The sequence below is a fragment of the Rhinoderma darwinii genome, chromosome 5, assembly GCF_050947455.1.
Source record: "Rhinoderma darwinii isolate aRhiDar2 chromosome 5, aRhiDar2.hap1, whole genome shotgun sequence".
Lineage (NCBI taxonomy): Eukaryota > Metazoa > Chordata > Amphibia > Anura > Rhinodermatidae > Rhinoderma > Rhinoderma darwinii.
The window spans coordinates 302,518,424-302,545,379 of NC_134691.1; the positions used below are offsets into that span (position 1 = coordinate 302,518,424).

The 26,956-nt window shown below is 40.1% G+C and overlaps 1 protein-coding gene across 2 annotated transcripts in view; it reads left to right on the forward strand.

The window, feature by feature from the left end:
- Nucleotides 1-26,956, forward strand: part of DPP6 (dipeptidyl peptidase like 6) — a 1,261,161-nt gene that overhangs the window by 151,510 nt on the left and 1,082,695 nt on the right. The window contains exon 1 of one of the 2 annotated variants that reach the window (XM_075827376.1): nt 8,775-8,920. The exons of the other annotated variant lie outside the window; for it this stretch is intronic. Coding sequence (XP_075683491.1) covers nt 8,870-8,920 — 51 coding nt within the window. The 5' untranslated portion in view covers nt 8,775-8,869. Of the gene's footprint in view, nt 1-8,774; nt 8,921-26,956 lie in introns of those variants that run through there. 2 annotated transcript variants of the gene reach the window in all.

A 26,956-nucleotide genomic window follows, 5' to 3' on the forward strand; every position in this document is an offset into this window, starting at 1 on the left:
TAATCAGAGATGAGAAAGATCTGCAGAACAGCAAATCTAAGGTTACCGCTCAAAGAACGAAGATGTGATTTCACTAAGAAGCTGTTCATACATTTCTCAACCAAATAAGGAAACATGGGCTCAATCTGAATGTCTCATAACGCAGACCACTTTAAATAAAGGCATTTAGAAGGTGGAAAGGGGACGTAATGCTAAACTGATGGGTACACAAGCTAAAAGGCTCAAGGAAGGTGGGTGCAGCATAAAGCACCAAGCACATGTGGCTGCACCATTGTCCTTTAGGCTGGGTTCACATGGTGCTTTTTTGTTGCGTTTTAGCATGCATTTTTTTGTTTGAATTGATGAACTCCCGTTGAGGGTAAAATCACACACAGAGTTTTGATGCAGTTTTTTAAACCAACCAGAAGTGGATCTAATACCTCTTGCAAACGCCAGAGATCGGGCTGTGAAAAACGGTTCGTGTGTCGGGTGGATTTCCCGGCCCGACCACAGTACAGGTAAACAGGACTCCTGGCATCATAGACCTTTATGATACTACGAGTCTCTGTCTCCCCACGGAACTGCTGCGCTGTACTGTATCATTTTGTTCAGTTCGGAACAGGTGTTCCGTGGAGAGGCAGAGACTCCTAGCATCATAAATGTCTACGATGCCAGGAGGTCCGTTCATCTGTACCGTGGTCGGGCCGGGAAATCCGGCCAACAGACAGACCCTTTTTCACGGCCCGATCTCGATCGTGTGCAAGAGGTGTAAGGGAAAGAAAAGGTGTATAGTAGAGACTGATGCATCTCCATTCTTTGGTGTCCACTCCTGTGTTTGGCTCAAACAACCAAGCCAAATACTGCATCAAAACTCTGTGTGTGGTCCTGGCCTGGGAGACATGGAAGTTTATCTACCAAAACAAAAAACTGCATTCTAAAAATGCAACAAAAATGTACCATGTGAACACAGCCTAGGGGTGTATTCAGACATGCCAGATTTTGTTGCAGAAATGTCTGCGACTGAAAATCAGTTCTTTTCATCTGAATGGAATTTGCAGAAAGGGTAAGTCCACACTCAATGGATCATCCAAAAAAAAAACTGCCCAAAAAAACAGGTGCAGTTTTTTTAAATCTGCAGCATGTCAATTTATGTTGCGGAATTGCTGGTTTTCTGCTGTGGGTTTTCCCCATTGAATTCAATGGGAGGTAAAACCTGTACGGGTAAGTATAGCCTTTTTTTTTTTACCTGCTGTTTTACGCAGCGGACATTCCGTCCAAAAAACTGCACTACAATTTGGTGCAGATTTTCGTCTGGAATTCCCTTCTAGGACCAGGATGGATATGCTGTGTACCTTTTGGGCATGCCCAGACGTGGCGGATTTCTTCCGCCACTGTCCGCGTCAATGCCGCACAGAATCTGGGAGCCCCATTGACTTCCTCAGTCTGGCTGTAAACCTAGAAATACATAGGTCCAGCCAGAATGAAGAAATGTCATGTTAGTAAAACCAATACGCTCCGCAGAACACATAACATCTACATAACATCTGCGGACTTCATTGCGGAATTTTGAATCTCCATTGAAGTCAATGGAGAAATTCCGCAATGAGTCCGCAACAAGTCCGCTACACGTCCGCAACAACCATTGTATGCTGCGGACACCAAATTCCGCGCCGCAGCCTATGCTACGCAGCGGAAACGTGTAAACGAACACAACTAAAAAGCTGTGGAAGGCAATGGAGAAACGTGTACGCTGCGGATTTCCAGAATTCCAGAGCAATTCCGCTACATGTGGTCATGCCCTTACGCAGCGCATCCGCCTTCTTTAAACATAGCCTAGGACTATAGTTTGCCTATGGAGTTCATTCTACAGACTTATAAAACTGTAAGTTGTTGAACTTTTGAAGAAATGTCCAGGGACCTTGTAATTAATTGAGTGATTTAAAATAATTAATGTGAAAGATTTTTAAGTAATGTTTGTATTATTGCCAGAACATATAAATGCTCTATCAAGAAAAACAATCCTGCAAATGTATTGAAGCAGGAGGTATTGTAGCCAAACAGGCCCTTAGTATATTTACAACTATCCTTTTTTTTTTAATTCTGGCCTTGGCATGACCTTAAAGTTGCAGGTAGAGAGAGTGCAGCCCCACATCAAAGGCTCTTTGGCACTGGCAGATATTCTGCCTGGTTAACGAGCGCCGATCCACAATACAGCATGTCGATCGGTAATGTTAGATCAGATTAAATGGAGCAATGATTGGAATTTATGAACAACAATAAAACAAAAAACAATATGAACAATCGTTATTAGATCGTTCGTCCCCATTCATTTGATCTTTCGTCCCCATTAATTTGTATCTTGTCAGCATCATATCCCCTGTTCACTTTTGGTAATAGACAAAAGCAGGAAACTACTGGCAAAAGTATGCAACCATAGAAACACAACGTGTGTCCTTTAGTAACCTGCAGCAACTACAGAAATTGAACAAAGCTTTTAAACCATTTTCTGTGTCTGTTAAAAAATTCTGCCAAGAGTAGACATGTAGGCAGACAAAGGTGTACCAGGTCTAACGTTCATATATTATGACAATATGATATATAAGGAGGAGATTATTAAGCTAAATGCGCCCGAATTCTGACTCAATTTGCGCCAAATAACTGGCGTACATGCCTTGCGCCAGATTTATTATGTATTATTATTTAGATACTTTTTGCGCTTCACTAGACAGTTTTGAAAAGTGTCTAGAAAGGGGGTCTGACTTAGCAAAAGGGGTGAGGCTTAACAATTTCGCTGCAAGGTTCTTTGGGATATTTTGCGCATCTGATAGCCAGGACAATTTTCACATTTTTGACATATACAAATAAAACCTAAATTACAAAAAAAAAAGAAAAAAATAATACTATGGCCTAGGTATTTTCTGAAGGTAAACAACTGGCACATTGTCAAAATGCCTCTCAGCTCTTTATATACAGTCACCGTCATGCAATATTGTGTCAAAGTCTAATCTTTCATAAAAAATACATACAGATTTATGGATAAAAGTGTGACCCAAGCAGAAAATTAGACGCACCACACATCCTAAAAATGAAAGTTCAACATGTGCAGAGTTCACACATACCACATAGTTCTATGTCCACACCACATATTTTCAAAAATTACCAGAATTGAAAAGACCAAAAATATGGTTTTAAGCTGGAATTTTTATTTTTTTTAAAGTAACAACCTATAAAATACTGAAATTACATACCTAAAAAAGGGAGTGCACCGCCAAACTCTATAAATTTCCTGAAAGCAAGCAACCTGACAATGTCTTGACAAGCTGTTGGCAGCCATGTCCACCTTCACGTAACTTTGTTACAAACAGGAATATAAAAAAACATCCATTTAAAACTCACACACAAGCAGACTATTACACACAGAAACAATGTTAAAATAATGGATCAAGGTTTGCAAAGTTTATACTGTATATACCACAAATGTCTACATCAACAAGAGTTTGTGCTCTCAAAAACACAGAAAACAGAGGAATATTTGGCTATCATCCACAAATGTGTTAAAAATATATGCTGCACAGGGCAATACAATTTAATAATTTATACAGACAGCCACCTTCAGGTAACTTTGCATCAAACAATAATTATAAGCAAAAATTGAATTAAAACTCAACTTTGCGACTAAAATGCATGCACAAGCAGACCCCTTATGCAAACAAAATGTGCTCTGCAGAAATCTATTTCATCCATCAAAAATGTATTATATATTCCTCTAGTGATAATCAGTGTCGCTATGAATGTAGCATGTAACGAATATCTCTGTAACGGGTAGAGAAGCTGTTAGTGGATTTTAGGATAAAAATCGGGTATGGACAGTATAGGGACAGTGTAAAATGTATAAACTTTATTGATGTTTCATTATGGAATCACTAGTTGAGCAATTCCCAGAGTGAAAGTTAATAGAATTGCTATGTGAGTGATTCACCAAAAGCAGCTGGAGACTGTCTGGAACAAGCATGCAAGTAAATCCGCTTCCTCAAATCCATCACAACTCTGATCAGCAGATTCTAAGGCTACTCCATGGTCGTCACCAGAGCCCACCGCAAGGTAGGTTGGATTTGGCTGCATAGAACCCAGGTTTCTTTAACAGAATTCGGTGGTGGACAAGAGGTGCACTGCAGGCTATTCCAGGAATTGCAGATTAAAACCAGCAGGGAGCAAAAATGTCAAAACCAGCCGGGAGCAGAATATCCAAATCAGCAAGCAAAGGGTATGCCAGAGACAAGTCAAGGTCCAGTTCTTCAATCTGATAGGAAGAAAGAGAAGTGATATAGGCTCTGCAACTAAAACCAGTCGCCCAGAAGCTAGACTAGTAGTCCTAGCAATCTTAAAGGGATGGACGTTTCATAACATGTTTGTGTGTGTACGAGTGTTTGATGCAACTTATTTGATGCCATAATATGGACTCTGGTAAATATCTGTGTTGTAGTGTCAATAAATGACCGAATTAGACGCAGAAATGTGATTAGATGAGCTACTGCTCATCTTCTTACTCGTTTTCTGGGTAAAAAGATCCCCCTATATGAGACAATCAAAGAGCAATTATTCTCTCTGATTGATAGGGGTGGGTTTGATATCATGACCAAAAGTTAATGTTACCACTCTCCTTGGGGTCATCTACAGCCATACAGGGACAGGAGGAGGATCACATATCTTTCTCCTCTCCCATAATGCTGCCAAGATGTCCCCTACTGGCCCCCCTCTCCTTCTTCACATGGGCTGCAAATATATGGGGCAACACTACGGGGCATCATGCTTCCTGAATATGTCAAAGTTGACACCTGTGTGAAAGGGTTGATGATAAAAGGGAGGTGGGTAAAAGAAACAAAATCATTATTGGGGCAACTGGAAGGTGAGAATTTAGGCACAGCATAAACAGAAGTTGAGGATGGGGGAAGTCTCTTTTATAAAATGGCCAGAATAATCAGCGTGCCCGTCTACTGTTTCTTGTACAAATAATGGGGATTATGAAACCATCACATCAGATGGCTGTGGCAGGATATTTGCTGGGAAAATGGCAACTAAAATAGTGTGGGCTGTAGAAAATATTTGAAGTGATAAAGCTTAATGTGGCTTGTAGAATAATGGTATGGTGGTGATATTCCCTGTGCTGATAATGTGGATGAAGAGACCAGTTTAAGTATGGAGGTGCCATTTTTGGCAAGCCACCTTCTCCTAGCTTTGGAAGTCACCATAGGGTAGCTAACAGCTAGTTTAGGTGACTGCAAATGTTAAAATTTATATAATTATCTACATTTATATACAGTTAAAGTTTTAAAACTGCTTTGTTTTTTCTTAAAAGTCTCCTCCCCACAAGACGAAAATGCTGCAGAATTTCCATGTGGAAATTTCGCAGCGTTTTAAAGTAGCAGCAAAGTGGATGAGATTTAAAGGGGAACCTGTCACCAGCATTTCACCTATTGAACTCTACTCACCCCACGCTGGCCGCTGCTGTCCAAAATTCATTGCCGCCGAAAGCTGGCCCGCCCTGAATGTCGAAATCTTGTCTGAGATAGCGGGCATGCGCCCATCATGTATAGTCTAACACCCTTCCCTGCTTCTTCCGGGTCTCAAATCTAGTTTCTGTGCATGCGCCATTATGGTGTCCCGTTGTGCGCATGCACCAGAACTGGACATCAATGCACAAGCGCGGGATTTCGTGTGTGCTGGGGGAGGCGAGGAGCTGTCAATCAAAAGTAAGGAGGTGGGGTTAACTTGGAAAAGCTTGAGGAATGAAGATATGGCTCTTTTCGAATGAAGATATGACTTTTCTATACTCATTAGCATACGGCACGGGAACACTAAAAAATGGAATACTAAAAGTACAGAGCCGACTTAGAAGATAATTATAGTTTACATAGAAATGATTTTTCACCCACTTCCACAAGGTATTGCTGGTTTAATAGGTGAAATGCTGGTGACAGGTTCACGTTAAACAAATCTCATCCATACATTGCAGAAAATATCAGCAGAAAACATGTGCGGAAATTAATCTGTGTGATTCTCCATCTGCAGCATGTCAATTTATCTTGCGTAAACGCTTTTGAATTTCCGCAAGACAATTCTGCAGCATTTCTGTCTTGTGTGCCGGAGGTCAAAGGGTCATCTCAAGTGGCTTACCCCTTTGCATATGCTCTATTAGGGCATATGGACGTCTTTTATGAGCCAAGGCAAAGGGCCTATCACAAAGATTGTCTCTTACTCTGGCGGACCCGGCCCGACCATGTATTTCACAGTTAGCAGTTAATTTGAATGCCTGACATGATAAACTACAACGTAAAGCCAGATGTGTCTTTCCCAAATTATAACAGCTGATCACCAGGAGTTAGAGAAGCTTGACACGCGACAACCAGTTCATCACCTGGTCAGAGGTTGTTTTCATGAGATTAGATTTTAGGGAGCTTAATTCTACATCAAGCCTCAAAAAACACTGAAGATTTGTATATACTCCCAAAAATCTCACCCATACAGATTATATCTTCCATGTACTATTTGCAAAGATGCTTCCTCATATTTTACATGTGGAAAGACGAGAAATGACATCTGTTTAGTTAAGAATGAGTAATGCTAGGGAAAGTATGTTTAAAGAAACTTACGTGAGTTGAATGAAAATACTATTATTTTTACCAGATCCCCTAAATCCACCATCGAAATTTCTTGCATGTGGACACTCACTACTTGTTCTGTGCTATATTTATAAAATAATATGGAATAACAACAGCTTTATTTCAGAGATCTCTTAAATTGACCTACTAGATTATTTTATATACTTCCTGTAGTCCCCATTGCTGAGCCCCTTATACAAGCGACTCTATGAGGAATAGTAACATAAATGATAATATAAAAAAGAATATGAATGTAAAATCCTATTGAAAAAAAAAAAAAGCTAAACCTACATACTTGATGCTATATACTGATATACTGCATACAGTCGCCCTTATAGCTGAGCACATCCGAAAACTGATGTGGAATAATGGCTGTTATTATAACTAACGAGATATAGACACACTAAATACCTATATAACATAAATAAAAAAATAGATCTCAATATGTTACTGACAGGACCTTCCATATGGGGAAGCAGAGCTGCACAGTCCTCTCTACCTCTTGCCCAGTACTAATCTCTATAATCAGTGTAGGGCAGATAAGGGAAACTAACACAAGGAGCCTGAGATAGACGGACTGCATTTAGAGTCTGATCACAACAGAACAGCGTTGGAGGTTGGCGCGATAAGCAACCCAGCAGATACCAGGCATGAGACATTGAGACCCGTCACCACCATAGACCATCAAGGATGTTTTAATTAACCCCTTTCACCAAGGTAGACCACCAGTAATGTTTCCATCAACCCATTAAAAAACCCTAGACCACCAGGAACAATACTGATAATCCATTCACTATCATATAATGCCACAAAGACAATTTGTAATCCCTTAAACCAAGATAGACTAACAGAATTATCACTAAGGATGTTTTTGTTGGTAGCATCATTACTACCCCAGACTAACAGAATTATTATCATTAACCTATAAACCATCCTAGATCACCAATGTTGTTAAATGCAACCCCTAAATCCTCCTAGATCACTTAAAATGTTTAACATTAAGCAACCTACTTTCATCAAAATCATTCCGTTTTAGACATTACATCTTCCCCATCCATTAGGAATATTCAGAATACTTGCTGATTCATTTGTTAAAACATCTGTATAGCAGCTGGAGTTCTCCTTTACCACTACAGAAATCCATTTTCCTACATGGACATAGAGTAAAAGAGGTTTTATCTTCCTAGCAAGTCACGGGATATCACTAGGATATGCTGTCACTTGCTTATCGGTTGGGGTCTGACCGCAAAAACCCACAATCACAAGAAGGGACCAAGGCGCTGTGCAGTGGTACTGTACATGGGATAATACAGTAGGTACCAAGGTACAGTACCATTCTGGCTGCCCTCATCCACCACTTGGGTGTGCAAAGGAATCTATTAAATTTACTAACTAGTAATTTCCTAAACTCATATACAGGGAATTTGGGGCTTTTTATCAGAAAAATGGTTTAGATCAGCATAAGTTTTATTGTGAAATTATTGAACATAACATTGTGGACCAATTTACATTTAAAAAAAAACTAAATATTGTTCAAGGGTGGACATTGAGTTTAAGTAGTTTTAGTAAATCGGCAGTGTATTCAGGTGGAATAACAGTCCTTTAAATATCTGCCGCTTGGAGGGGGGCAAAGGACCTATTGAGTGGATTTGGGAAAAATGGTAAAAAGGGGTGTCTTTACATGTAACCCATGCAGCTTTTTTAAAATATTTTTGTTTTGATAGTCTATATTATTCGGCTATCATGCAATAGGAAACGTGTGGATTTGAATGTGTGGATTTTGGGAGTCAGGTAAAAACAGTCTTATAATGCAACCCATGCAAATTTTTCTATACATATTTCCCCTGGCAATATCTAAACAGTTATTCTGTATTATACAGTTGTCCTTCCTCATCTTTCTCATGTAACATAGTCAAGCAACTAGTCTGGGGAAGATATAATCTGCAGGGATGAGATTTCTTGAAATATACACAAATCTTCATTGCCCTTTCGTTGTATTCAATTGGCATTCCTCTTATCAGATGGGAACTGTCATTCCTTTTAGTATGTCCCTCCTCAATGAGGCTGATAACTCCCATTCAAAAGCCCACAAGACAGAGGAGGAGGAGGAGAAGGAGGAGGAGGAGGAGGAGGTGGCCACCCAGTGCTACACAGTGCAGACATGTGAAATCATAAACAGGGAGCTGCTTCCTAAACTCGAATGGATTGAGAGAAAGAGACACGGAGACAACATGAAGGACAAGCCGATGATCAAAACGGTCAAAATGCAGGGCAACGTAATGGTGAGTGGCTGCTGCTGGGGCGTGGGGCAGAGCACTGATGGGCACACAGCTGTCACACTCCCCTGGCGCTGGTGGTGGAGGTAAACTGCCCTGCGATGGGGAGGGAGGAACTAGTCTACTACAAGTTTTACATCTGCTGCTGCTCTGTGGTTTGTGTCCTGATGTTTTCACCTGTTCCCTATGGGCACCACCCGAGGAAGCACTGTGTATTGTACCAGCTAGAGGTAGCTGGTGATAGACATCTGTACTAGATCATGCAGTCATGATCAGTGGCTAGAAAGCAGGGATTTAGAATTATCTCTAGGGATAGTTTAGCTTTGACCAATGATTTTTAGGTTATCTGTTCACACTTATTGGTTTACAGAGCGAGGATGCTGCCCCATGGAGGGTTTTCTTTTGGCATTGAAAGGGTTGACTTGTTTCTTGAAGTCTTTCGTATTTAATGGTACAATACAATTCTGCGTTAAAGGCGCACTAAACCTAAAGAAGAAAGCTTTATAAAGTAAAGATGCCCATACAGTCAGCAGGACCTCTCATTGTTTCTATGTGGGTATAGGCGCCAGCAGATCTTGCCAGACATCCATTGTCGGAAAAAATGATTGTTGGTTGAATTGATTCTTTTTTGTATTTTTTTTAAATGTCCCTGTTTTTTTTTTCCGTGGTGGCATTGGATACATCCAAAAACCAATCACCCCTCCTCCCTCCATAGAAATAATTAAATAAGCGCAAATAGGCTTGGCAACTAGAGGGATTGGATGGGACAAATTCTGGCCAAATCACTTTTAGCTAAAAGTTACCTATGTGACTATATTAACTTCTATAAAGAACTACAAATATGTATTTATGGTGAGAACATGTGAGATAAAGTAATGATCATGGGGCACATATTTTTTCTAAACTTCTAGTCAATATACTCCTTTAAAAGCATTATAGTCACACCGTCCCTCTGAGCGAACAGTGACTGCTTACAGAGAACAGTAGCCTACATATTACTGCATCAATAATGGAGATAAACAGGAATTAGCTTTAGTGTCCCGTTAACACAGGAAACTTTGCTAGTTGTACTTTCATGGTGCAATATTGGCTTTCGGCAGGGGAAATTGTCCCACAGGTCAATGCATTGCATTTCCCAAATGCTATATGTTCACCACATCGAACAGTCTCTTCTTTTTAATGACGCAAAGACCAACTGGTTTATGTTCAGATGACATCATATCTGCAATTTACTGCAAGTTGAAAATGGTCACTAGTGCGCATTGTACAATTGACATAACTTATGAACTATTCTGATGTAATGTAAGTCTAGAAATAATGCAGACTAGGATCATTTGGTTATAGTTTATGAAGAGAACCTGTCACAAGACAACTTTTTTTTGAAAGTGTGTTCTTCCATGATGTCGGACTGCTAGTTACCACCACCAGTACCTAGGCCGGTCTAGAAATCAAATATTAGGACATTATAATACCTGATATGCAAAACATTGACCTCTAGAGCTACTGTGCACAGTGGGAATTATGTATCATTAATTTTCTTTGCAGAACAATTTAATGTTTGGGGCGATACTGCAGAAAGTGGTATTATCCAAATCACTGGGCAGCACTTCATAACTGAGCCACCACTTGAAAAGCTTAAGTCTGTACGGCAGGGCTAACTTCTTGCATCTACACCATTTTTGGCACAAATAACTGCTATAATGAAATTATGCATACGTATTATCTCTAGACCGGCAACAGTGGAGTTATACTAGGACAAATTCTCTTTAAACTATAAGATGGTGTTGTAAGTCCTCAGCACTCAAAGGATTTCTGAACTTGTTGGGGATCTACCAAATTTTCATAGTCTACATAGTTGGAGCAAATGTTCTCAAACTATTATTAATCATTGCGTGGATTGATGTATTTTCTGATATTAACATTGTCTGTTGTTGAGATGTACTGTGAATTGTTTATAAGATTTTTTGTAAAGAGAATTTGTCATGGACAGATATCTCTTTAAATAAGGGCATCTATCACTTGAAATAGCGGGCCCTATGTCTCCTACTTAATGCCCCCTTAAACTGCCTATTTAGAGCTTAATTTGATTTTACTACTTTGGACATTTCTGACATGTGACGTGGATATGCCATAAATGTCCCATAAGTGAGGATCCCTCCTTCAGGACACTCACCTATTAGGACAACAGGAGTTCCCTGTACCCCATTCTGTAAACCAAGGTAACTGGCATTGGCTACATCTAGAAGGAGAATGGATTAAGAGATAGGATGTGGCTCTTTCTGTAACTTTTATAGGCTTCAATGGATAGAGTATGGCATCTTCTCCCTTTAGTCTCCTCCTGGATGTAGCTTGTATATAGGCCATAAATGTCTAAAATAAATAAATCTCTTTAACTAGTTGACGGCACTGGGCGAGTATGCTAGTCCTGAGTGGCAGGCAGTTGCCTTGACTATTCGTTCTGCTGACAATGCCATCAGGAGCGGGGCAGCGGCTGGAATGCAGACCCAATTTAATGAATCTCTGATCTCCGCCATTAACCCTTTGAATGTCGTAATCAATGCTGATTACGGCATTCAAAGTAAAAGAGTGATCTTATCACAGGGTATCCTGGTCAGACATTGAAAGAACCCAGGGCTGTATAACTATATTTCCTGTTGTTAGGACATACTTACTGTAGGCATGCCCTAACATCTTCCTGTGTACTGTTAGTTAAAAAAAAAAATCTAAATTAAAAATCCCTCTATGGGATTTTTTTATTTTTTTTTTAAAAAGTAAAGTGATAAAAAAAATAATTTAATAAAAATGGTAATAAAAAAATGCACAATTGCCCATTTTTGCTATTAATAAACATTATTACATATATACAACTGTAACCAAATTTTTTTCTGCATTATAGCCAAAATAAAAAGTACTATAAATAAACCGCTAATGTATATGTACCACAAAGTGTTACCTACATAAAGTAAAAACTCATCCAGAAATAAACAAAGCCTCTTACACCTACATTGAACAAAACATTTCAAAGTTATAACCACCAGAATGCAAAGAACAGAATTTAAAGCATTGTTCTGGTCTTCAAGGCCAAAATTGGTTCGGTCCTCACAGGGTTAAGAGATGTACTGAGTGGTTGGTAGGGGGTCACTTGACCTGCTCTATGGGCTTGTAAAGGAGTTGTAGATTGGGACAGATGATCCCTCTCAGTCAATCAGTTGAGTGTGGCACTACAGCATGCAACTCATAGCGCCAAATTGGAGGGGCCATTTATTGTTTGCTATAACACCCACTAGATGCCCTAATTTAAAGAGACCTCTCTCCATTATATAGTTGTTTCTGGTTGAAGACAAGTTTGTGCACTCAACTGTTAAACAAAGTGAAAACAAAAAATTTGCAGGCCACAAAGGTAAGTGATCTTCAAAGATTCATGATGGTGGCTGTAGACGGGCCAATAATGTGGCTTATAAAAAAAATAATGAGCAGTCGGTGCATCTATGGTGACAAAATGAGGAGTTTTCTTTCTGGTAATCTTTTTTATTGATTGGACTGATCAGTCCTGATAAAAGATTATTCTTGGATGCTAGACATCAGTTCAGTTGTAATGTTTACTCTGAATGTACCATTTAGGGCAATGGAAATGTTAATTTGGAATTATTAGTACTATGAACAGAACTATTGTCTCATGGGAGAGTAGTTCAGATAGCTGCAAGACATCTCAGAATTGACAAGATGTGGTTTAAAGTCTTGTTATTGCTTTATGTCATGCTCACATTTAGTATTTATCCTTTTCTGCTCAATCCCTCTTTTTGATTACACCTTGTTTTTCTAAATATGGAGTTCTTACTTCTAAAAATGTTTAGTCTATATTCAAAGATATTGTTATATATAATGTGTTCCATGTAATTCTGCAAAAGGTTTTGTTTGTATTTTTATTTATTTTTGGGCTGTAGATCAATATGCAGCTTGTGTAGATTTAGGACATTTTTATGGCATTTTTGTATTCAAGTTTTTTGATTTATGATAATTTTCTGTGTGGTAAATATTTGATCTTCACCTATTAAATGTCCGTTCTATGGTCAATTAATAACTTTTTCCATTAAAGGGGAATTTCACTGTTAACACTGAGCACCTGTAGTGTTAAAAGTTTAACAGATTGGTCCCCAAAAACAATTGCTATGACAGTGACTGAGGAGACTGCAGTGTTTGCTTAGATGACAGTGTCAGTGTGTACAGCTCTGAGGACCTGCTTATCTGCTCTTGCAGAGCAGTGTTAGTATTACAAACTGTTAACACTTCAGGTGCCAAGTGTAATGGGACAAAAGTGTCAAAAGTTGAATTCCTCTTTAAACATGACATCTGCATACAAATGTTAATGCACAAATACTAATCATTTGCTTAATGTAACAGCTTGCAGAAAACAAATATAATATGACATGCATCCTTCAAAATGATCCTCTGTTTTGTTTTGTGAGATCTCGGAAATAACTTGTTAGTCTTTAATCCAAGTCGAGTAACGATAACTCCAGAGTTGAATAAATTCTTTCACAGCCGGTTACTTTTTTCAGTAGCTACTCGAGTGACTATAAAAAGATAATTGAATCTTAAAGAAACACTCCGGGCAAAACCGATATACTGTGTCATGCCTAGTGCAAGGCCTGAGGGAAAGGAGCATGACAAAAAGATGATCCCTGTGTCATGTATCTCCCAATTGGGTCCGGCATTAGCATAACAAAGTGTATCCTGGAGTGTTACTATAAAGAGGATGGGAAGCCTACTATTTGGCAGAGAGTGCTCATACCTTTGCAAACAACTATAATAAATATTTTGTAAAAAGAAAGAAAACTTGACCTAGAAATATACTACTGATGAGATGTCCACATCATGATTTTAAGGCTACAATTGACGTAAATGCCGAAAAAAGCTCCCGATGGATATGTTAAACGTAGGCTTTGATGAATGCCTAACAGTGGAATATAGCGCAATGTCGGCTATAATGGTATACATTAAGCAGATATATTATAAACTCTTGTGACATACATGCATTAAACTGATACCATTATAGTCTATGTGTGATGGATTCCACTCTAAGGCCTTCATTTAGCGCATACGTCATCCGTAGGCCATAATAGAATCCGTTTAACGGTTACATCATGAAAAGTTCACGACCTATCAATTTAACTGATGCCGGTGATGGATGCCATACAGTGGCATCTGTCCCCCATAGGCTACCATGTTAAAAAAATTATATGTTTAACGTATATTTTTATTATTGGACTCCACAGGATGAATCGCATAGTCTACTATAGTATTCCACAGCTTTTTTTTTCAGTATACTAATGTATACGGGCCAGACAGAGAATATAAGGACACTCTTTTGGCCCCTGCCTGACAATGGAAACCTATAGACATGTTTAGTGTGTACGTCAGGAGTTTTCACGACATATATGATAAAAGTAAACCAAAAGTGTGATATGAAAAGCCCCTAAAGTGCGCAAAAAAGGTGCAGTTGGTAAACTAAACTGTATGTACAAACCAAAAAAAGAGATCATAGATACATAATTAAAAATAAATTGCACAATTAACTTTTGGGTGCATTTTATCTGGAATCTTAATCCTCTTGGTGGCCAATATTGGCTCATGTTATCTTACTGAAAGGCCATTCTATCAAACTCCTTACAAGCTCTATGTGGTCAATGAAAACTTTTCCGATATTTTGTACGGACTGTGATAATAAGGTATATAGTGAAGATACCAGTACTTACAGGAATTTAGTATTGAGTAACTCAGGGCTACTGGAGGTCTAGTGTGTTCCTCTGACTCTGCTACACCACCATGGCCCATATTCCCATAAGATTTGTTATTAGTAATTGCCACTTATCTTGTCTGATACTAACAAAACGTCATCTCTGCTTCAGAAGTCCTAGTTATCCAGAGAGGAAATCATATAACTTGAATCTAGTAATTTTTTGAAGAATACATCAACACCAGTATTCAACAATATGTGATCATATTTCTCTATCAGCAGCTGAGAAGTCCATCGGGATGGATAGATAGAACATGATGAGATTTGTATTGACATATACATTTACTTAGAGGTAGCACTGTATCTTTAAGCAATATATTCAGCATCTGTCATCTCACTTTGGAGGGCTGATTTCCCTTTGGATTTCAATTCTGTATTCTCATAGAAGCTTATTACTTCATGGCTTCAATCTTGTATATTATTTTTCTGTTTATCTTCTCATTTTTTTTTGGGCTTGAAACTCATTTCAAGAATATGCTCTATCTGAACATTCATACCTAAGGGATTCATTAGGTTATTCAAGTTACTTTTTGTAGATTCATAGATATTTGTCCTTCAGCTTCAGTACAGGAAGAGAACAATTTTTGAAAGTCACCTGGGTGCAAAAACCGGGTCGTAAAATGAAAGAGCACATTAAGTTTTTTTAACACAAGATATCACAAAAAGAAAATTACCTTTCAGAACTTTTATTTCAGTTTGCTATTTAAGTTTAGAAGCTGGCACCTATGTTGCTATTGAGGTGGTGTAAAGTATGGTCAACTCAAAACTTACAAAAAGTAAAGTGAAGTCCATTTTGGTCAAAAACAAAGAGATTTTGTCTTATATAACTATTCGCAAAATGACTTCTTTTTTTTGGGTTGGTACTGTTCTGCTTGGGGTTGGCAGGAGAAAACTGCTCAAATCAGGGACGGACACAGACAACTCTCCAACAGCTTATCATAGAGCACTTCCTTCATGTCCAAATAGTGAATCCTTTACACTTAAAACAATTGTTTTGGTGGATTACAATCCACCAGTAATTGTGAGCCATGAAATTCATAATCTCTGTCCCTTACATGCAATCTAATATACAGAAGGAAGCACTATTGTTTGACGACCGTTGGCTCCTTTGCAACCACCCAGGTTGCATATATAGGTTGTCCACCCCTGGATTATATCCATGTGGATACCATCAAAAAGTCTTTACTCATGAGTGGCTGATACCCAGAACACTGCATTTTTTTATTTGTTTTGTAAATTCACATTGTAGAACATTCTGGGACATGTAGTTCCAACTATAGTACTACTGACGCTGACAGTTCAAACTGCCTTCATATCAGCCATTAATATTCTGCATCAGGAAATCATAGAATGACTCAGTTTTAGGCCTCGTGCACACGACTGTAGTTTTCATCCATAATTATGGATCCGTAATTGAGGATGAAATTGCGGCCCCATTCATTTCTATTGGCTACTGACGCCTTTCCGTATATTTAGGGATGAGTGTCTGTTCCATAGAAATGATCCGTAAAATATAGTACATGTACTATTCTTGACAGCAATTGCGCCACAGACTTGCCCACGGACTCGCCCCTAAAATTCCGCAATTGCGAACGGCTACGGATATGTATCCGTAGCCGTCGGATCCGTATTTTCGGACTTTAAAAACCCTTACGGTCGTATGCATGAGGCTTTAGGGCTCTGAACAGTTTCTCCCTGCCATCACCTCATAGGAACTATGTATAGTATAATGTTGTAAAATTCGCATACGTGTAGCTTTACTTTCAATGTATCCTGTTTATATTATATGTGCTATTCATTATATACACAGTTGGTTTAACAAGCTCCATTAGAAATGCTTAAAGAGAACCTGTGATTTTTCATTTTTATGTGATTCTTTTATTTAAAGTAGCCTGGTATTCAAGGTCACAGAGGTGTTTTCTTTGCCAATCACAAATAAGCAATGAGCGCTGGCATTTTTATTGCAACAACACTGGGTAGTCTCTCCATAATCCGCACTGTCTAGCTTCTTCTCTATTGTTCTACCTGACAGTGCAGACAGGGAATTCAAATAAGGGCAATTTGTCAAAAATATAGAAAGTAACAAAACCACCGGTGTGATGTAAATGTGGTGTAAATACTTGAGGTTCATGTGAAATTATGTCAGCATGATGTCAATTGGTGTAGGGGAAAGCCTCAACTTTTTGGAAAAAAAAAACAACTTTACAAAATAGATTTGCATACAGTATATTAGGGCAGGACAAAATCCAGAAGGCAGGTTGCCAAGCCGCTTAAAAATGTGCCACTGTTGCCTCACTTTTTTGCTTGATTTCTATTGATGTCTATGGATGTTCCTACTGGTCAAGTAGAAAAGTCAAATTGGCTCCTTCAGTAGTCTAAACACCTCCTAAAGACTGTAAGATTCTGTCCATTCCTGGTATATATGGAGTCATACCACTCATCACACTTTTGGTTTGCAGTGGGCATCTTGAAAAGACCATTGGACTACATTTTACGTGGAGTAGGAATAGAGTACACGGCATGGATCATTTATTTCTGTGATGATGTGTTGTCCATTCACACTCAATAAACCTTACAGTGCATCATGTAGTTCATGTTTATATGCACATTGCTACCAAGTACAAGAAGACTATCATTCACACATGGAAATATATGTGTGTGTGTGTGTGTGTGTGTGTGTGTGTGTGTGTGTGTGTGTGTGTGTGTGTGTGTGTGTGTCTGTGTGTGTATATATATATATAATCTTTATTTTAATGTTTAGTCTTACATCTTTTGGGGAAACACATTATTTGTTATACATTTAAATCATTAAATGTATTCTATAGTTTTCATACTCTCTTTTCCATTTTTGACATGGTAGAAAATAACATTGGAGGGGATCTGTAAATCAGTGAATGGTCAGATCTCCTTCGCTTTAATTGGCCGTTTACTCAGTTGTTTCAATTTGATTGGCTAAACCTGTAATCCTAATTTTGTATGCATATTCTTTAGGTTGTTCTTTTAGTATATGATCATAGTGCTTTCTATGTTGTGCCACTAGGAAATTAAATAATAATTTTTTTCTGTTTCACAAGCAGGAATTGCTAAAATACTATAAGACACAGTCAGACGACTTTATAGAAAAAAGTGGATGCTTGATATTTGAAGAAAGGATGTGTCTGGTATTGCAACTCAGACCCATTTACTTGGATGCACATTCTTTTTCTAATCTTAAAGGGGGTTGTACTAGAATTGACAATTATCTCCTATCCATAGGATACAGCCGAGGTATTTCAGTAATTCCCATAGTCTTTGAATGGAGAAGCTGTGTGAATGTTTGACCACTGCTCCATTTCTCCATTCAATGTTCTCCTGCAGTCAAGCAGTGAGGAGTAATAGGGGTTCTGGCCCTCGTTCTCGTGATCGGTGGGGGTCCCAGTGGTGGGGCCCCCAGCGGTCAGACAATTACCACCTATCATTTGGATAGGGGACAATTGACAATTCTGTGAAAACCCCTTAAAACAACCCCTTCAAGTTTCTTGCAAGAGCTTTTATCAATAGGAAAACCCCAAAACTTTAGGAGCCAGTAGCAAAGTTTTAGGTGCCTATGGGTTAGATTCTGTTCATAAGTGCAATGCAGGATGTTGACTATTTTGGGCAATTAAAATATGTTCAAAATACTGTAGGTTGGAAAATAACCTGTAACATTTAGTCTATGGTCTGGACACAATGAAAGCCCTGAAGGTCTTGTACTTCACAACTATTGTTTTGGATCAACTGTGACAGTAGTGATAACATTTAAAGTTTGAAATAAATGACTCATCAATAGAATCCATTTAGAACTAAAGGCCCATAAAATCCATTCTGTTTTATCAACCAAATCAGTTTTTCCCCCGTTTTTATTTTGTATCATTATGTTCCAATTTCCCTGGTCTGTAAAACACTTGATAATGATAAATTGTTCTTTCACTAGAGTTACAGCATACAACACAAACGCGTTTTATCCTGGCAGCGCATATGAATTTTTACTTTTAAGCCTGAATGTTTAGACATCAGTCACATTTTCCAAAAATATCCATATTTAAAAAAAAATAATATTTACACTATGAATAAATGAGTAGAATGTAGTCCTTTCATCATTATGCACATGCAAATTGAGGACATCCCTCTTTTGGATCGGCTGTTACCCTAAGGGGAAGCTGTTGGTACTTGCACACTTCTCCTGCAGTGTGGCACGCGTTACATTAAATAGTCGGTCTGCTAGAACAAAACCACTCTTTGGCTGAAATCTGTGGTCCCCAATAAGGGACCCTTTCTCTGGAATGTCAAGATTTTTAATACAGGAGTTAGGGCAATACTTTGACATAGTTAGGAACTTACATAGCTAATTATAGACAGATGACAACTCTTTTAGCCACAACCCTTTTATCCTTGAGGAGATTTTATTTACATTTTGTAAAGACTGTGCAACTTCCTAAAACAATTAACATACTAATCTTGTAAATCCTTTTCTGAAAAAAAAAGACATTATTTAATGAGGACCTGTCATCTTTCCTGTCATGTCTGTTTTAGTAAATACTTGTATTCGATATAAAATACCAATGCTAAAGCATCTTTTCTTAGAAATTTGCATTGGGCCATTACTCTATTATTCCTCCTGGAAATGTATAAATATAGTGAAAGTTGGATGTTACAGTACCATTCCCCATGTCAATTGGGCGTGTCTCTACACACTCTAACACTGTCCAATCAGTCTCAGACTGTAGGCACACACCCTTTTGGCAAAAGTAACGGTAATGCCCAGTTTACCAATTTATTTATATATTTCCAGGAGGAATAACAGAAGAATGGCATTTTGCAGAGTCCTAGAAAAATGTACCCAACTATTGTTATTACATAGAAAATACAAATATTGACTAAAATAGATATGTCAGTAAAGTTGAAAGGTCCTTTTTAACCAATTTAAGGCTATGTACAATTTTGCAAGTTTTATTTTTATTATAAAATCAATGTTTTTTAGTGTTTTGAAACATTTTGTAAATTAACTTTTATTTAAAATGTTTCTTCGTTTTTCCCATAAAGTTTCCATGTATCCTCTACGCAGTGTTGTTCGGTTTGATCTGATTCCGTAAGTTCGTCTGAACTGATGGCTCGGCTGAGAGCAGGTCCTATGTGTGCCTGCACACAGAATCACAATAATATTGATCACATCTAAGTTCATCCACAAAGATGGTATCGATATTATGGTGGTCCAAGCCGACACGATCCATTTGCTGTACATTTATGGAGCTTGGCGCTAACTACGTAGCACCAGCTCTGTAATTGTGTGTCCAGCGTTGCCAAGGGGTTAAGGTGCTCTATACAATATAAGATCAAATGATTCTCAGCATTGCACATTTTGATCTAAGGTTTGTGTAGAACTTGTGCGGCCTGTCGTTTCACGGTTGAGCTTCTTCAGCTCCTAGGTGTTTGTCCTTCACAATATGGTCACCTACATTTGGAAAGGTAGAAATTTGTAAAAAATTGCATCTCTTCACATCGTCACATCAAAAATAACTGAGCTCCTGGTAAAACCTATTGAACTGGCACAACAGAGTACCAGAGTTTTTTCTGGTGGGGTTCGGTTCTCACACAGGGGTACCAGCAAAAGACAATACTAGTTGAAGCAGATTTGGATCATTATTTACTGCTTGGAACAATTATTATTATTTGTTATTCACATATAACCTATTAAAATGTATTAATGATATGACCTATATGCACAATGAAAACAACATAACTTAGGAAATGTTTGTTGCTGAAATTGCTGAACACAATAAATATAAAGGGTGTCCACATATCCTTGCGTGTATGTAAAATTATAATTCAAATTAGAAACTTGATTTTCTTTAAGACATCAACTGCTCTCCATATCTAGTTTTCCATCTAGGAGGTTGTATTAATTAACCTACAAAGTTTTCTTTAAATGGATTCATAAATTAGTTAGAAGTCTAATATAATTCATCTGCAATCTTCAACTTTTAAGTCTTTCTGAAGGTCTCTTATACCCACAGCAAGCTATAAATCAATAAAAGTAACGTAATGTTGCAATCACCATAAATCATCATAATTCTCTTTTTCTCTGAAGGTGTCTTCTCAAATTATTAAGTAAAGGAGTGATTAAATTATGAAAATGAAGACATTTTATTTAAATGATCGAAAGTCTCTTTGACTGACACATTGACGTTTCATGTTTGATGACGCCTTAATGTAGCCCCAACAATGCAATCCCCTCCGCCTTGAAAGAATAAGCAAATAAAGCACAATTCTCAATTATTTCTGTAGCACTTTTAAGGCTATGTTCACAAGGAGGAATTTTTGCGGCGGAATCCTGCCTCCCATTTATTTCAATAGGAGGCGGATGCTTCTGTTTCCTGCTAGCTGATTTTTTCAGCTAGCGGACAAAAGAAGCGTCCCACATGATCTTTGGGAGGATTCCGCCAAAACTTTCCATTGAAGTGAATGGGAATAGGAATCTTCCTGCTCCTGGCAGGAACAATTCTGCGGCGGATTTTGTGGCGGTACCCGCCAAGCAAAATCCGGCGTGTGAACATAGCCTAAGAGTTCACATGTTGCTTCAAAATAGTTCTGTAGAGCTGGATTTACTGGATGTAAGAATTTAATAAAGGCAAAACAACTTAGGCTATGTGCACACTTGTGTTGTGTCATTCCGTTGTTCTGTTCCGTCACAGGAGCAGAACAAGGAAATAACGGAAGCAACGATTCTATTGCACCACGGACACCACCTGCAGCCAACGGTACCCATTAAATTTAAAAGGCTCCAACGGGTTTCCGTCGGGATGCCCGTGGTTTTACCGGAGACTATAGCACAGCGTGGGTATTTTCGGCCAGATGCTGTGGGTATTTTCGGCCGGATCTGGGATGGAGACCCTAATGGAGCCTCCATTACAGATGTGAACGAGGCCTAAGGGATTAGCTGTGATACATATAGATGAAGTCCATATGCTATGTTTCTGGTTAGAAGGCAGCTTTTGTTGCTGAAGAACCCTATCTCAGAGGAGACAGCTTGTTGTTGAAGGACTCCATCCCATAAGCTAAGCCCCACCCTTTTTAGCTAAGCCCCACTCCTTAAATGAGTCCCTAGCATACGTTTTTCTGCTTACTCTTTTTAAAGGGAATGTGTTGCCAGCAAAACATGCTTTTTTTTTTTAGTTAAACAGTTAGTGTATAGGTGATTAAACATTGTTCAATTTTTTATTTTTTTTTCACGAGTCAGGAAATATTATAAATTGGATTCAATTTATAATATTTCCCAGCACTCAGTGGCGTAACTACCGCCGTAGCAGCAGTAGCGGCTGCTACGGGGCCCGCGGCATGAGGGGGCCCGTGTCGCCCGCCGGCACGGGCCCGCACCATGGCCGGAGGCTCCGCTAGCAGCCGCTATGGCTGCTACAGCGGGACGCCACTGAACACTACGGCAGAGCAGGGAGGTATCTCCCCGCTCTGCCATTAACTGGTTCCCGACCGCTGGCTGTATTTTTACGGCCAGCGGTCAGGGACGGGTCCTTAAAACCCGAGCCATAGACTTTCTACGGCTCGGGTTTTAACTTGCTGCCCGCGCGATCGGGCAGCTGAATGTCGGGTCTCCGGCTGTCAGTGACTGCCGGGGACCCTAAGGAGAGGATAGAAGCAGCTTTTGCTGCTTCTGTCTTCTCTGATCACTTGTACACAGCGCTGAATGAGCGCTGTGTACAGGAATAGAGACAGCAGCAGCGGCGCTGTCTCTATTCCTCCCGGTGATCATGTGACTGGTCACATGATCGCCGGGTGCCGTTCGTGGCAGACTGCTGCTGGGTCTAACAAGACCCAGCACAGCCCTATTAGTGACAATCGTCACTATGAGAGGGCTGATTTCCCCTGTAACTGGGGCTGCTGTTCAGCTCCAGTTCCAGGGAAAAACTTTGTGTAAAAGAAAGAAAAAAAATATATAAAGTTCCCCAAAGGTCTTTTTTGACCTTTGAGGGACAGACCATAGTAATAAAAAAATAATAAAGTAAAGTGCAAAAAAAATGTAAATAATAAATACACATAAAATACCCACCCCAAAAAAACAGTTCCCTCCCGCCAATCATTGTTGTAACGCTAGCGCTGACCCAATTACCCTAATATAGACATGTAATATATAAAAATTTACGGTAGACAATGGCGATCACAAATAAAAGGTCTACTTTAGGGTAAAACTGTTATTACCGAAAAAAAAAAATTCCTGAAATGTAAAAAAGCTTATTTTTTTACTATTATTTTCAAACTTTATGAATAAAAATTCTAAAATAGCAAAAAAGGTGTGTATAAAAATAATAAAAAATGAAACCTGCATTGTCTACGGAAAAAAACGTCGCAAAAATCACGTCGTTAGCACAACAAATAAAAAAGTTATAGCCATTTAACTAACACGTGCTAAAAATGGCTAAACGGTGTCTGGTGCTGAAGGCGCAAAATAGAGCAAAAGACATGTATCCCCTCTCCACAGGACATGTATCCCCCCCCCTCTCCACAGGATATCCACAGGACAGGGGATACATGTGTGATCGCTGGCAGGGATAGGGAGAACGGGGGACTGAAAGTCCCCTGAAGTTCTCCATCACAAACCTCGGACTTCCGGGGTCTGTCGGCAGCTCCGTAGAAATGAATGGAGCGCCGGTCGTGCTTGTGCGCATGCGTGACCAGCGCTCCTTTCATTTTTATTGAGCTGTGCAGACGCCGGAAGTCAGAGGTTAGTCATGGAGAAGTTCAGGGGACTTTCAGTCCCCCGTTCTCCCTATCGCTGCCAGCGATCACTCATGTATCCCCTGTCCTGTGGAGATCCTGTGGAGAGGGGATACATGTATTTTGTAGGACACACTGTAGGTCACATTTTTTGGGGAGGGGGGACGCTGTATGGCGTTCCCTACAGGGGGGGGGACGCTGTATGGCGTTCCCTACAGGGCGGGTGGCTGTATGGCGTTCCCTACAGGGGGGGAGCTGTATGGCGTTCTCTACAGGGGGGGGGGCTGTATGGCGTTCCCTACAGGGGGGGCTGTATGGCGTTCTCTACAGGGGGGCTGTATGGCGTTCTCTACAGGGGGGGCTGTATGGCATTCTCTACAGGGGGGGGCTGTATGGCGTTCCCTACAGGGGGGGCTGTATGGCGTTCTCTACAGGGGGGTCTGTATGGCGTTCTCTGCAGGGGGGCTGTATGGCGTTATCTGCAGGGGGGCTGTATGGCGTTATCTACAGGGGGGCTGTATGGCGTTATCTACAGGGGGGCTGTATGGCGTTCTCTACAGGGGGGGCTGTATCGCGTACTCTACAGGGGGATGTATGGCGCTATCTACAGAGGGGGGGCTGTATGGCGTTATCTACAGGGGGGGGCTGTAAAAAAGGCACTATCTACAAGGGGGGGGGGGGTTGTGTGACACCCAGGGGAGGGGGGGCCCCAGTCAAAAGTTTGCTATGGGGCCCAGTCTTTCCTAGTTACGCCCCTGCCAGCACTGGTCACTAGATGGAGCCATTCCCAAAATTGCAGCATTGCATGTGGTAAAGCAACCACATTGCTTTATGCTGCAAAATTGGGTAAAAATCCCTCGCTCTAGTGAGCTCTCAGAATCCCCCCCTCCTTTATCCTGGCTAGTGCCGGGAGAAACGAGGGGTTTGAACGGTCTAACCTCCTACACTGTGTGTCGCCATTTTTTGAGCTAACACACAGTGTAGTAGGTTTACATACAGTAGTAAACACACTGAAACACGAACATACATAGAAATAACTTACCTGCTCCAGTCGCCGCCGCTCCCTCCGGTCCATCCGCTCCGTCTGCTGCCGCTGCTCCATGTGCACAAGTCCGGAAGCCGCGACCGGAAGTAGTAATCTTACTGTCCGGCCGCGACTTCCGGTCCACAGGAAAATGGCACCGGACGGCGCGCATTTCAAATTGAACTGTGTGGGAGCGGCGCATGCGCCGTTCCCACACAGCGGCGTACACGATAGTGGATGGAACGGGCCCCGTTCGCAGTCCCTATGGGACTGGAGCTGCCGTATTCCATGTCTGTATGTGTCGTTGATCGACACATACAGAAATGGAAAAAAAGATGGCAGCCCCCATAGGGAAAAAATAGTGTAAAAATAAAAAAAAGTAACACACAAACACACAAATTAATCCAAACGTTTTTAATAAAGCACTAACATTTTTAACATATTAATTTTTTTTTTGGGGTGACACTGTTCCTTTAAATTCATTTGTAGGTCAAGTGTTTCTGTTAATTTTCATCTTGCAAACTTTAAGGAATATATTGGGGAATTTGCGGGATTGTCAGAATCACTCTTAGTCAGGGCAGTAATACAGATGTAACAGATGAATTTGTCCTTTGCAAAACCACAGATCACCATGATGGTCAGACTGGTCCATTAGGGTACCAGTGGATCATCCAGTAGACCCATGCTCTGACCCAATAAAGGTCCAGCAGAAGACATCCACATTTGGAGCTGTAACATCCACGGCCGCAGACTGTCAGGACTACTCACCCCCGACGGCCGCAGCCATGGAATTGTGAGTCCGGTCCGCATCTCCTCCCCAGGAGACCCCAGCTCTCACTTCCACTCTACTCTGCTGTGTCCCGTAGGGTGCACGCACACGCTCGCGCCCGGCCTAAAAGGGCCAGTGCGCGCACATTGTTAACATCACTAATTAGCCTATGATCATCCTGGACTTAAATAGGGCCCTGCCCTTTTGCTCATTGCCTGAGCGTTATTCGTATTCCTCTGTTAGTCTTGCAAATGGTACCTTAGTGTTATCCTGTTCCCGTTGTTCCCGTGCCCTGCTACCTGTGTCCTGTGTTGTAGTTGCTCCTGTGCCCGCTATAGTGTTGGAGTCGAGTTCTGCCTTCTGCCTCGTCTGCTGTGTTACACCACGTCTGGTGTAATCTGTCTCATCTGCATCACCTGCCATCAAGATCCCATCTGTGACTAGCTGTTGCTACTGTCTGGACTATCTCAGGTACCCTTGTGCTTGGACTATATATATTATCTTGGTACACTGTAATTTGGCCAGCTGCAATCCCGCTACGGCGGTGCGGCCTAGTGGGTTCACATACCCACAGATCGTGACAGGAGCTGTCTTTGGAATTAATTTACTTGCCGCTAGGGTCTATTTCTTCTGGGTTTATTCACATAGGAGCTCTTAGATCTTATTAATGATATGTCCTGTGTGTGCAATGATAACAACAAATATTATCATGCAATAAAAAATGGACATGTTCTTTATAGATGGAGTGTAGACCTTCAGCTGGTCCAAAAGACCCACAGTCCGATGATGTTCAGCAGTCATGTGTTTATTGTGCGGCAAACCTTTGTTCTTCATAGAGGTCAATGATCTCCTTAACAGTTGACTTTTTTCTTATGGAGTAGACACGTTAACCCTGCTTACAGATCGCCCAATACTTAATACGTTTATACTAGAGAACAGGGCCGAGTCTGTTGTAATACGGAACACAGTTTCTGACTAAAAAAAAATTCATGTTTCTTTAAACTTCATGGTGCATGGCATGGAGCCTAATGCCGATGTGAACCACTTATTAAAGTCTTAAGAAGCAGAACATTTATTAAACTGAAAGTTATTGCAGTAATAAGTGGAAAGCAGTACACATACAGCTCGGGAGAAAGGAAACATTTGGGTTATTATTCTGTTTATTAAATGTTCTTTTCATCAGTAATACATTACACCTTTATAGTCCAATATTACAAAGGACATCTACACATAAACTTTACTGCATTAGTTTACTTTAGTACATTTCGTACATGACATTAGTATTACTGCTAAGAATTGAAATACAAACAAAATACGAGAGAAGACAATGGAGAATCATAATAGCAAGTTCCTTGGTTCTCATATCAGTGCTTGGCTATGCAGGGTCTTAGCCATAAGGGCACGTTCAGACGTGGTGGATTTTCTGCGGAAATCTGCTGCAGACAGGCCGCACTGGAAATTCCCAGAAGACTTTTTTTTCTTTGTTTCGATAGCTGTTTAGTTAACTTAGTAAAGACGTGGCGGAAAACAACGGGGCAGAACTAGCTTGCGGTGCAGGATCTACTTTCCGCAGCATGCACGTTCTGTTGCGAAGAAGCAGTGGATTTTCACTGCAAATTTCACTCTTTGCAATGCAAAGGCTGAAATCTTCACCAAATCTGCTGTGAAATCTGCCATGTCTGGACGAAACTTCAAATATTCAAATTT